The sequence below is a fragment of the Ranitomeya imitator genome, chromosome 7, assembly GCF_032444005.1.
Source record: "Ranitomeya imitator isolate aRanImi1 chromosome 7, aRanImi1.pri, whole genome shotgun sequence".
NCBI lineage: Eukaryota > Metazoa > Chordata > Amphibia > Anura > Dendrobatidae > Ranitomeya > Ranitomeya imitator.
The window spans coordinates 179,773,449-179,786,476 of NC_091288.1; the positions used below are offsets into that span (position 1 = coordinate 179,773,449).

At 45.6% G+C, this 13,028-nt stretch overlaps 1 protein-coding gene across 1 annotated transcript in view; it reads right to left on the reverse strand.

The window, feature by feature from the left end:
* Window positions 1-13,028, reverse strand: part of SMG1 (SMG1 nonsense mediated mRNA decay associated PI3K related kinase) — a 121,554-nt gene that overhangs the window by 42,507 nt on the left and 66,019 nt on the right. The window contains exons 26-34 of the mRNA XM_069734120.1: window positions 12,850-12,959; window positions 12,254-12,401; window positions 11,952-12,111; window positions 10,338-10,458; window positions 8,656-8,901; window positions 6,936-7,220; window positions 6,677-6,821; window positions 5,619-5,757; window positions 1,684-1,914 (exon numbers count right to left, since the gene is read on the reverse strand). Coding sequence (XP_069590221.1) covers window positions 1,684-1,914; window positions 5,619-5,757; window positions 6,677-6,821; window positions 6,936-7,220; window positions 8,656-8,901; window positions 10,338-10,458; window positions 11,952-12,111; window positions 12,254-12,401; window positions 12,850-12,959 — 1,585 coding nt within the window. The remainder of the gene's footprint in view (window positions 1-1,683; window positions 1,915-5,618; window positions 5,758-6,676; window positions 6,822-6,935; window positions 7,221-8,655; window positions 8,902-10,337; window positions 10,459-11,951; window positions 12,112-12,253; window positions 12,402-12,849; window positions 12,960-13,028) is intronic.

A 13,028-nucleotide genomic window follows, 5' to 3' on the forward strand; every position in this document is an offset into this window, starting at 1 on the left:
GGTAACTAAGCGCAGGACCGCGCTTAGTTACCCGATGTTTACCCTGGTTACAAGCGTTAAACTAAAAAAAAACAAACAGCACATACTTACATTCTGGTGTCCGTCAGGTCCCTTGCCGTCTGCTTCCCGCACTGTGACTGCCGGCCGTAAAGTGAAAGCAGAGCACAGCGGCTGTACTTTCACTTTCACTTCACGGCCGGCAGTCACTGAGTGCGGGAAGCAGACTGCAAGGGACCTGACGGACACCAGAATGTAAGTATGTGCTGTTTTTTTTTTTTTAGTTTAACGCTTGTAACCAGGGTAAACATCGGGTAACTAAGCGCGGTCCTGCGCTTAGTTACCCGATGTTTACCCTGGTTACCCAGGGACCTCGGCATCCTTGGTCGCTGGAGAGCTGTCTGTGTGACAGCTCCCCAGCGACCACACTACGATTTACCTACGATCACGGCCAGGTCATATCGCTGGTCGTGATCGTAGGTAAATCGTATAGTGTGACGGTACCCTAAGGCTATAAGTCGGCAGTCACTATGTGAACGCTCACAACAATGAACACTGTGAAGATTCTCTGATGCTGGGAGCAGAGGGTGAGTGACCACAAGTATGTGATTTACATACATGCGGTCACATACTGACTAGTTGTGCGTGGTCTCGCTCAATGCAAGTGTATCAAGAGAGGCCGGACAGTCTAGTCGGAATGTGGCGGTCACATGATGTCCTGCTCCCGACACCAGAGACTCCTAACAGTACGCAGTGTGCACGTTGTTGGGATTCACAATTCTGCAGACATGTAGAAGGCCAGACAACCTCTTTAATTGTTTACTAGAATATATTTAATTTCTGGATCTCCGTTGTGTATTGTTCATCTGTAATTACTGAATTTTTATGACCAAACTGAGAAATGGGGTTACCCTTCCTTATGGCAATGAGGAGACTCCTTAAATACAAGGTCTGTAAGCAATGGTTCAGCAGTGTTAAAAAAAAAAAACAAGCAAAACTAAAATGCAGGAGTGATTCCATTAACCCTAGTAATACACTTACCAGTCACAGTCATCAGCTCTTCCTGGTGCTAATCTGACCTGGTCTGCCATCTTGTGACTGCGGCTCCTGACTGGCCGGAAGTCAGAGGTCACTGTTACAAACTCTTAACGCAAGTCTATTAGGGCCCTGTTCTGGTTCTCATAGACTTATATTGAAATGTAACTGCCAGATCGTCCAGCAAATGCTGGAGAGATCCAGTAGGTCACAACCAAAAGACCGACCAGAGCGGTGAAGACGGAGCGGTGAATATGGCAAGTATAAGACTAGGTGCACTAGTGGCACAACTCCAGCGATAGAAAAAAAAAATAAAAAATTGAGTGGTGCTTTTATACTATGTAGCGGCACATCCTACTGACCTAGGGGTATTCTCATGCCCATTTGTAAATGTATTCACTCATTTCTAGGAAAACTGGAGACCACCACTATAAAATTGAGTTCTTACGGAAGCACAGATGACACTTAACTAGATTTCAATGTATAGATAAACATGAAATACAATAAGTGGAAACATTGGCAGTGGCAATAAATTTAATTCCCCTTCTGCTGGTGTTTGGACGTCCGATGGGATACCCCCGCAGCCTGTCGACAGGCACGTTAAGTGTAAAGCATCAGGCACAGATTTATCAAACTTTTCTTTTTACTCACCCGTCCAGCATTAAGCTTTAGAAAGGTGAAGTAAGCGCTGCAAGACAATTTATATAAGCTGAATATCCGGTCCACTACTTTACGCCAAAGCTTGATTAGCCCCTCTGAAGCGGTCTCATCTAGGTCTGCGAGCCAAGGGCAAGTGGCCAGGAGTTGTCTCCAGATGACGTCAACTGTATCATTTTCATCATTGCCCTCATTCTCTGTGATCTGAAGGGACATATCCTCATCCTAAAACACAAAAATGCACACAAATCCCTATAAGTAAAATGGCACTTTACAATCTTAATGGGTGTTATATTTACACATGTTCAGCAATTCATTAGGTGCGCCCCACAGAGAGCACCCGAGGTCAGAGGTTATTATGTGGAATCTGCACTTTGCATAAATCAATATTATTAGTCGATAGAAGAACCTTTGGAATATATGTTATCAGAGAAACTTCTCCATTTATGACACTTATCCCCCACCTCCTGAACTCTCCATTAAACTTGTAAAAAAATAACCAGCTCAAATCTGTCTTACCTGACAAGAGGCTGACACCATACTGAAGACTAAAGAGGAGAGGAGCACAGCCAGACACCGGCACATAAACACATTGTGCTACTGTTTGCAATCAAGCATATCTGCTTACACCAGAGTAATCCTCGACTCTGATCTCTTCTTCAAACCACATACCCAAGCCCTCTCCACTTCCTGCTGACTGCAAATCAAAAATATTTCCCGGATCTGCACATTCCTTAATCAAGAGCCTGCAAAAACTAGTGCAAGGTCCTCATTTCCCGCCTAGACTACTGCAACCTCCTGTTCTGTGGCCTCCCTTTTAAACACTCACACTCCTCCAATCTAGTCTAAACTCTGCTGCCCGGCTAATCCACCTGTCCCCCCGCTATTCCCCGGCATCTCCCCTCTGTCAATCCCTTCACTGGCTCCCCATTACCCAGAGACTCCAGTACAAAACCCTAACCATGACATACAAAGCCATCCACAACCTGTCTCCTCCATACATCTGTGACCTAGTCTCCCGGTACTTTCCTGCACGCAACCTCCGATCCTCACAAGATCTCCTTCTCTACTCCCCTCTTATCTCCTCTTCCCACAATCGCATACAAGATTTCTCCCATGCATCCCCCCCAATCTCTGGTGCTCTCTACTCCAACATATCAGACTCTCGCTTACCGTGGAAACCTTCAAAAGAATCCTGAAGATCTACATCTTCTGAGAAGCCTACGACCTGCAGTAACCACTGATCGACAAAACCACTGCATGACCAGCTCTACCCTCACCTACTGTATCCTCACCCATCCCTTGTAGATTGTGAGCCCTCGCGGGCAGGGTCCTCACTCCTCCTGTACAAGATGGTGACTCGTTTTTCCAAGATTATTGTACCTTTTTTTATTATGTACAGGTCCTTCTAAAAAAATTAGCATATAGTGTTAAATTTCATTATTTACCATAATGTAATGATTACAATTAAACTTTCATATATTATAGATTCATTATCCACCAACTGAAATTTGTCAGGTCTTTTATTGTTTTAATACTGATGATTTTGGCATACAACTCCTGATAACCCAAAAAACCTGTCTCAATAAATTAGCATATCAAGAAAAGGTTCTCTAAACGACCTATTACCCTAATCTTCTGAATCAACTAATTAACTCTAAACACATGCAAAAGATACCTGAGGCTTTTATAAACTCCCTGCCTGGTTCATTACTCAAAACCCCCATCATGGGTAAAGGTACCGTCACACATAGCGACGCTGCAGCGATACCGACAACGATCCGGATCGCTGCAGCGTCGCTGTTTGGTCGCTGGAGAGCTGTCACACAGACCGCTCTCCAGCGACCAACGATCCCGAGGTCCCCGGTAACCAGGGTAAACATCGGGTAACTAAGCGCAGGGCCGCGCTTAGTAACCCGATGTTTACCCTGGTTACCATCCTAAAAAGTAAAAAAACAAACGCTACATACTTACCTACCGCTGTCTGTCCTCGGCGCTCTGCTTCTCTGGTCTGGCTGTGAGCGCCGGGCAGCCAGAAAGCAGAGCGGTGACGTCACCGCTCTGCTTTCCGGCTGACCGACGCTCACAGCCAGAGCAGGAGGAGAGCAGAGCACAGCGCTGGAGGACAGACGGCTGTAGGTAAGTATGTAGTGTTTGTTTTTTTACTTTTTAGGATGGTAACCAGGGTAAACATCGGGTTACTAAGCGCGGCCCTGCGCTTAGTTACCCGATGTTTACCCTGGTTACCAGCAAAGACTTCGCTGAATCGGTGTCACACACGCCGATTCAGCGATGTCTACGGGGAGTCCAGCGACGAAATAAAGTTCTGGACTTTCTTCCCCGACCAGCGACAGCACAGCAGGGGCCTGATCGCTGCTGCCTGTCACACTGGACGATATCGCTAGCCAGGACGCTGCAACGTCACGGATCGCTAGCGATATTGTCTAATGTGACGGTACCTTAAGACTAGCGACCTGACAGATGTCAAGAAGGCCATCATTGACACCCTCAAGCAAGAGGGTAAGACCCAGAAAGAAATTTCTCAACAAATAGGCTGTTCCCAGAGTGCTGTATCAAGGCACCTCAATGGTAAGTCTGTTGGAAGGAAACAATGTGGCAGAAAACGCTGTACAACGAGAAGAGGAGACCGGACCCTGAGGAAGATTGTGGAGAAGGACCGATTCCAGACCTTGGGGAACCTGAGGAAGCAGTGGACTGAGTCTGGTGTGGAAACATCCAGAGCCACCGTGCACAGGCGTGTGCAGGAAATGGGCTACAGGTGCCGCATTCCCCAGGTAAAGCCACTTTTGAACCATAAACAGCGGCAGAGGCGCCTGACCTGGGCTACAGAGAAGCAGCACTGGACTGTTGCTAAGTGGTCCCAAGTACTTTTTTCTGATGAAAGCAAATTTTGCATGTCATTCGGAAATCAAGGTGCCAGAGTCTGGAGGAAGACTGGGGAGAAGGAAATGCCAAAATGCCTGAAGTCCAGTGTCAAGTACCCACAGTCAGTGATGGTGTGGGTCCACTGTGTTTCATCAAGGGCAGGGTCAATGCAGCTAGCTATCAGGAGATTTTGGAGCACTTCATGCTTCCATCGGCTGAAATGCTTTATGGAGATGAAGATTTCATTTTTCAGCACGACCTGGCACCTGCTCACAGTGCCAAAACCACTGGTAAATGGTTTACTGACCATGGTATTACTGTGCTCAATTGGCCTGCCAACTCTCCTGACCTGAACCCCATAGAGAATCTGTGGGATATTGTGAAGAGAAAGTTGAGAGACGCAAGACCCAACACTCTGGATGAGCTTAAGGCCGCTATTGAAGCATCCTGGGCCTCCATAACATCTCAGCAGTGTCACAGGCTGATTGCCTCCATGCCACGCCGCATTGAAGCAGTCATTTCTGCCAAAGGATTCCCGACCAAGTATTGAGTGCATAACTGAACATTATTATTTGTTGTTTTTTTTGTTTGTTATTAAAAAACACTTTTATTTGATTGGATGGGTGAAATATGCTAATTTATTGAGACAGGTTTTTTGGGTTATCAGGAGTTGTATGCCAAAATCATCAGTATTAAAACAATAAAAGACCTGACAAATTTCAGTTGGTGGATAATGAATCTATAATATATGAAAGTTTAATTGTAATCATTACATTATGGTAAATAATGAAATTTAACACTATATGCTAATTTTTTGAGAAGGACCTGTATATCCTTTCCACATGTAAAGCGCATGGAATAAATGGCGCTGTAATAAATAATAATTTTTGTCTAGCCAGAATCAGCAAGCCCAGATGATTTTAATTGAATATGTTTAGGCTCGATAACACTCATACCCCCCTACAAAGCACAGTTTTCACCAGAGGCCTGAAGCACGTGTCCCCTTACATTGTGCTGTGTTCTATAGCAATGCCTGCACATACCTGGATCCCAGCAGGACGGCACATAGCTTGCCCTAAAATCCCGTAAATCTTTTCTTTATCTTCTTCGGATACATTATCTGGTAAAAGGCTTTGCACCTCTAATTTCTCTCGCTGAAGCAGTTTTACACCTTCACCTTGACTAAATACACAAGAGATGAACAGGTTACATACAAGTGATGCATGCATTCAATAATGCCAGTTATAGTTTACTCTGAGGGTATGTGCACACGCTGCAGATTTTGCTGCAGATTCGCAGCAGCTTTCCATGCGTTTACAGTACAACCTATGGAACATATGGAAAACAAAATCCGCTGTGCCCATGCTGCGGAAAAAAACACGCGGAAGCATAGCGTTGTTTATTCCGCAGCATGTCAATTCTTTGTGCGGTTTACACCTGCTCCATAATAGGAATCCGAAGGTGCATAACCGCATGTGAAATCCGAACTCCGAACAAAATGCACAAAGAAAACGCGGTAAATCCACGGTAATTCCGCAGTGCGGTTTACCTGCGGATTTAGCAAAACAGGTCCGGAAAAATCTGCAGAGGTTCCATCTACGTGTGCACATACCCTAAGGGCAAAGTCAGATGGCCCTATAAATAGGAACACAATGCTCGGACTGGCTGGTGGCTCTCCTGACACGAACTCATGCAGCTGTGACGCTCATGTCAGGAGAGCTGCCAGCCAGTCCGAGCTCTGCACTATTTATAGGGCCGTCTGACTGCACCTTCATTTCTTTTTACATCATTAGAAACTAGAGAGACTCAAAGAATTAAATAACCTCTCATGAAACATGTTTTATTAAATACCAACACTGTCCAATTAGTGCTCACAGAATTAGACTGCATAGGGATACTCCCCATTGACTAATGAAATACCACCAAGTCATCAGTTTATACATTCATTTCAAGGAGGAATGAGACAATATCAGAACACCCAAGAATTGTAAAAAAATTTAAAAAATAGGCTACACAATTTGTAACGAAGAATGCAAGTTTACTAAACACACTTGTCAGTACAGTGCTCTTCAATATTTAGAAAACAGACCAATTTTCCTACCTAGCATTGTCCACCACCTTTCTTCCCCATCTGTATGCCCAACTAGCCAATGCTGCCCAAGACTTGGCCACTTCGGGAGCTTGCACTGAAGACAAATGATACAGCTGGCCGAGTACGAAATCCGGTTCGCCAACGCCAATGTTCACTGTTACGAAAAAGACAATGAAAGGCAAGTTATTCAGACAGAAGTCCAGCTAAGAATACATCGATCACAGCTACGAATACATCGATCACAGAAGAAAGGTCAGACCTAGCTTACCTGTGGATTCACTCTCAATACGTGGATACTCTTCATCCACGGCGTTGACTGGAGGCAGATCAATGAGCGCGAGCACATTTTTGCCCAGAGCAGAGAGATTGGTAACGTTTGCTTGCTGACGTGATCTGTACACTTGCTTCATCTGTCCGGATATTTCTTTCCAATCTGCTTGGATCCATTTGGCCAGCGTCAGGATAGACTTTGCTACGGCATATTCAGCCTTTGCAGATGTACAGAAGGAGATGGCACAGGAGCTCAGCATCTCCATGGCATGAGTAGACTGACCTGCCAACCAAGTCACATGCAATATTATTCTGGTTCCTCCTCCTCTCACCTTCCCCTTACTGTTGGGGTTCCTCAAGGATCAGTCCTAGGCCCCCTCCTCTTCTCTTTGTATACTGCCCCTATTGGACAAACAATCAGTAGATTTGGCTTCCAGTACCATCTCTATGCTGACGACACCCAACTATACACTTCTTCTCCTGATCTCACGCCTGCCTTATTAGAAAACACCAGTGATTGTCTTACCGCTGTCTCTAGCATCATGTCCTCCCTCTATCTGAAACTAAACCTGTCAAAAACTGAACTCCTCGTGTTTTCTCCCTCTACTAACCTACCTTTGCCTGACATTGCCATCTCCGTTTGCGGTTCCACCATTACTCCAAAGCAACATGCCCGCTGCCTTGGGGTCATCCTTGATTCTGACCTTTCATTCACCCCCCACATCCGATCACTGGCTCGCTCTTCTTACCTGCATCTCAAAAACATTTCTAGAATTCGCCCTTTTCTTACTTTCGACTCTGCAAAAACTCTTACTGTTTCACTTATTCATTCTCGTCTGGACTATTGTAACTCTCTACTAATCGGCCTCCCTCTTACCAAACTCTCCCCGCTCCAATCTGTCCTGAATGCTGCTGCCAGGATCATATTCCTCACCAACCGTTACACCGATGCCTCTACCTTGTGCCAGTCATTACACTGGTTACCCATCCACTCAAGAATCCAGTACAAAACTACTACCCTCATCCACAAAGCACTCCATGGCTCAGCACCACCCTACATCTCCTCTCTGGTCTCAGTCTACCACCCTACCCGTGCCCTCCGCTCCGCTGATGACCTCAGGTTAGCATCCTCAATAATCAGAACCTCCCACTCCCGTCTCCAAGACTTTACACGTGCTGCGCCGATTCTTTGGAATGCACTACCTAGGATAATACGATTAATCCCCAATCCCCACAGTTTTAAGCGTGCCCTAAAAACTCATTTGTTCAGACTGGCCTACCGCCTCAATGCATTAACCTAACGATCCCTGTGTGGCCTATATTAAAAAAAAAAAAAAAAAAAAAAAAAAATTAATTAACTGGTTCATGCAGCTTTACATGAACACCCAAGCCTTACACTATGGCTGGTCCGAATAACTATAGCAATTGTTACCATCCACCTCTCGTGTCTCCCCTTTTCCTCATAGTTTGTAAGCTTACGAGCAGGGCCCTCACTCCTCTTGGTATCTGTTTTGAACTGTATTTCTGTTATGCTGTAATGTCTATTGTATGTACAAGTCCCCTCTATAATTTGTAAAGCGCTGCGGAATATGTTGGCGCTATATAAATAAAAATTATTATTATATTATTATTATTATTATTGATTAGCACAATATAATCCCTCTCTGTAGTCCGTACACAGCCCCATTCATGCCGCACATGGTCAATGTCATACTGACCTGCAGCGTACAGGAGTTTAGCCTTTTCAATGTCAAGCTCCGGTCCCCACTTTTCATCCATCTGTCCGTGAAGCGAGAGCTTTTTAAAATTAGCAACTAGATCCTGGGCATTGGTCACCTGCCCGAGCTGGATACTGCAGCACTGGGCAATTAACCTTGCGGCAAGTGTAACATTGCCCCGCTTTCTCGAACATTTAGCAGCAGTTAAACCCAATTCCATCAGATGACTCTTGACGGACATCTGATCTGTAAAGTAACACAAGACAAGGAAGTCTGAGAAACTAAGGGGCATACGGAGTAAACTATATGCAATTACCCATGTACACTGCAATCTGCAACAATAAAGTGACACATTCTGGGGTGACCGGGGCTCTACGGGATCCAAATCCAAGTCTGCTTGATTTGGCTTCATTGACCTTTTTAATAAATACAGAAAAAGGCCACCATTCAACGTCTCTGACAGTAGTGAATGGACGTGACCGTGGATCGTTCCCTCACTTCCATAGGCAATGAAGTGACAGGGCGTGAATGCATGATCGACCTTTCATTCAACTTCACCTGGCCGCGGTCTTGCGGGCAAGTTGAATTTGAGAAACTCAAGTCCCCACTTCTGTCGATAAATGCACAGGTGACACATGTTGTTCAAAGGCCAACCCCTTTAATTGCAAGTTTATGATATAAAATTTGCAATTATTAGGGTAAGTTCACACTTTTTGCTGCGTTTTTTTAATGCTAATTTTCAGCTGCTTCTTATAATACCAGCAAAGCCTATGAGATTTCAGAAATCTCATGAACACACATTGGTTTTTTGTTTGATCAGTATTTTGTAAAGTACTGCAGTGCGCAGGTATCGGGCCTCTCTGACCTTTCCGGCGCCTGCGCACTGCAATACTTTGCTCTGCCCTCAACAGGACAGACAGTAAGCCTGCGCCCCAGCCGCGGCGTGAAGACCAGAAGAGGACGTCATGGAATGAAGATGGGAAGATGGGAGGCGCTGTTCCGGACCTGAGACACCCATCGGAGCAGGACCGCCCCTGGGTGAGTATAATCTAACCTCTTTTTCTCCTCTTTCAGGTTACATCGGCGGCTTATCTACAGCATTACAGAATGCTGTAGATAAGCCCCTGATGACGGTGAGTTCACCTCACCATCGATTTTGGGGGTGACAGGTTCCCTTTAAAAAAGTGCCCCTAATTATTTACATGCAGCCAACTCTCAAAACAACAATACAAAATATACGATGTAACAGGACAATCCTGATCAGCCCATATCCATTAAAATAATCTTAGAAAGATTTTATTATAACCATACGTTTATACTGGACTGTACATGTCTGACCACAGATCCTAGGAGTTATTCCCAGCAGCATAGGTGATAACATACTGCATTGCCCCATGATGGGACTGTCGGAGAAAGGTGAGCGCTGTACTCTCCGATCTCTGGCGGTCTCATAGATCATAAATGAATCAGAGGTACAAGTGCAGTCACCATCCCATTCCGACCAGAGAATTCAGAGCCCCATTCTCAGGATTCAGAGGTGTCCCAGCGGTCGAACCTCCACTGGTCACGTGGACAGTTTTACAGCAGCGGCAGAAATTTAGGCAAAGTGCTTCTTCATTAGTATAGAAATCAACCATCTAGCTAAAAAGTCATGGCAGAATGCGACCTGCAGCGACAACTACCTTTGAACTTGTCTGCCAGCCGATTCTGGAAGGTGGTGTATCTCAGCGCGTGTATCCACGGTCTGACGTCGTGCTGCTTACATGACCTCAAAGCTTCACTGTATAGCGGTATCAGACAGTCCTGGAGACACAGCAGTGGAGTTAGTGACCGGCAACAACACAATGGAGATCAAAAGATTTGTAAATGAACTAATGACTTAAGGTACCGTCACATTTAGCGACGCTGCAGCGATCTAGACAACGATCCCGATCGCTGCAGCGTCGCTGTGTGGTCGCTGGAGACCTGTCACACAGACAGCTCTCCAGCGACTAACTATGCGAAGTCCCCTGGTAACCAGGGTAAACATCGGGTTACTAAGCGCAGGGCCGCGCTTAGTAACCCGATGTTTACCCTGGTTACCAGCGTAAACGTAAAAAAAAAAAAAAAAAAAAAACACTACATACTTACATTCCAGTGTCTGTCCCCCGGCGCTGTGCTTCTCTGCACTGTGAACGCCGGCCGGCCGGAAAGCAGAGCACAGCGGTGACGTCACCGCTGTGCTTTCCGGATGGCGCTCACAGTCAGTGCAGAGAAGCACAGCGCCGGGGGACAGACACCAGAATGTAAGTATGTAGTGTTTTTTTTTTTTTTTACGGTTACGCTGGTAACCAGGGTAAACATCGGGTTACTAAGCGTGGCCCTGCGCTTAGTAACCCGATGTTTACCCTGGTTACCAGTGAAGACATCGCTGAATCGGCGTCACACACGCCGATTCAGCGATGTCTGCGGGAGATCCAGCGACGAAATAAAGTTCTGGACTTTCTGCTCCGACCAACGATGGCACAGCAGGATCCTGATCGCTGCTGCGTGTCAAACTCAACGATATCGCTAGCCAGGACGCTGCAACGTCACGGATCGCTAGCGATATCGTTCAGTGTGAAGGTACCTTTAGCACAGACGTCAGACAATTCTGTATACCTACAATAGGAAGCAAATTTAGAAGTACAGGCATGACTTAGGCTACGTTCACATTAGCGTTACGCTAATGTGCGTCGCTGTTGCGTGGGCGACGCAGCGGCGACGCGCCCCTATGTTTAACATAGGGGACGCGTGCGTTTTTTGTTAGCGTTTTTCGACATGTGCGTCGTTTTCGACGCTAGCGTCGGACGCACGAAAATGCAACAAGTTGCATTTTTCGTGCGTCCGATTTTCGTCAAAAAACGACGCACGCGTCGCAAAACGCAGCGTTTTTGATGCGTCGCGCGTTGCGTCGCCGTTGCGTCGCCGACGCACCGGCGCGCAACGCTAATGTGAACGTAGCCTTAAGGGGGAACTCAAGAGATAAAATATTCGAATGGTCATACCTTCAGAAAACTAATTGGAGATCCATAGAGTGATTTCTAATCCTTACAGAACCTGCAATACTAGAATTGCTCTTTGGTGGTCCCTTTCCCTTTTGGGGCATTACTATTGATTAGCAAATGTGCTGGGATAAGGTGTTATCTAGGCATGCTCATATGCTAAACGAGCAACTTCTGCGTGCTCAAACAATATGCTTAAGTCCCTGCGGCTGATAGACACATGCAGGGTTTTGAACACAATGACATTAGCACTTCAGTAATAGCACACCTTACCTCAGTTGAGAGTTTGCTGGACACGGTGCTCTCCAGAGAGGACGCACAGTACAGCTGTAATGTTCCTAAAGCTGGCAGTGACTGGGATATAGTCAGTGTGGAAAGCCTTAGCGGTCCCATAGCTATACGGGCTGTTTGCTTCAAGTGTTTGCTCAGATTTCTGTAATTTAGAGTAAAACATTTTTCCGTGTGCATCAAGAATTCTAAGGTTGAGAAAGTACTTAATACAATGTAAAGCTCTTGGGATATATATATATATATATCACAGATGAAGAGGGAAAGGAAGCCCCCGCTTTGCTTACTCAGAGATGGATTGCCACTTCTGCTCCTGGTCTGCTTCACTTAGGGCCAAACTCAAACACACCGAGCTCCGGAGCAGCTGGACTTCGATGCACTTCTGAAGCTCTCTGGGATCAGGACTTAGCATGTTGGGAAGCAGCTTCTTCATGTCTAGAAGCAATTAAGATGTAAAGTCCAAATGTCATTACTCACGTAAAAAATTGCTCCTCAATACATGGACAACCTATTGATCTAAAGGGGTTCTCTTGTGTTCCGCAGCGCACAGCTCCTTTGCTTCCCACGGACAGCGAGCTCCTTCAACCTTGTGCTCCTCGAATAGGAGACGGTCTACTTCTAAGGTGGCCAGTAACCTTGTAAGGAGCAACACACTACAGAAATATATATCCTGGTAGAAGAAGTAAAGATTTTCTTAAGTGTACCCCACCAAGTCACAGCTTATATACCCATGGTCCCCATTTTCCAACGACACATTGTCCATTAGACATGGCCTACCACTGGCCCGAAACGCGTTGCAACAAATCAGTAACACTTTTGTAAATGTACTAGGCAAGTCATTTAGTTAGGAACTAAATTATCTGCAGAGATTTAAGAATTGTACCTATTTTTTCCTTAAAGCCGCCATTCACAAGGTTCAGGTTCTCCCCGGGCAATAATTCCAACTGTTCTGCGCATTCCAGAAACTCTCCATACTCAAAGCTGCTTAGGGACCTGTTGAGAAAAAGTTCCATAATAAACTGGAAGGCTAGAAATCGACTCAAGAAGCAAAATCATACTTAA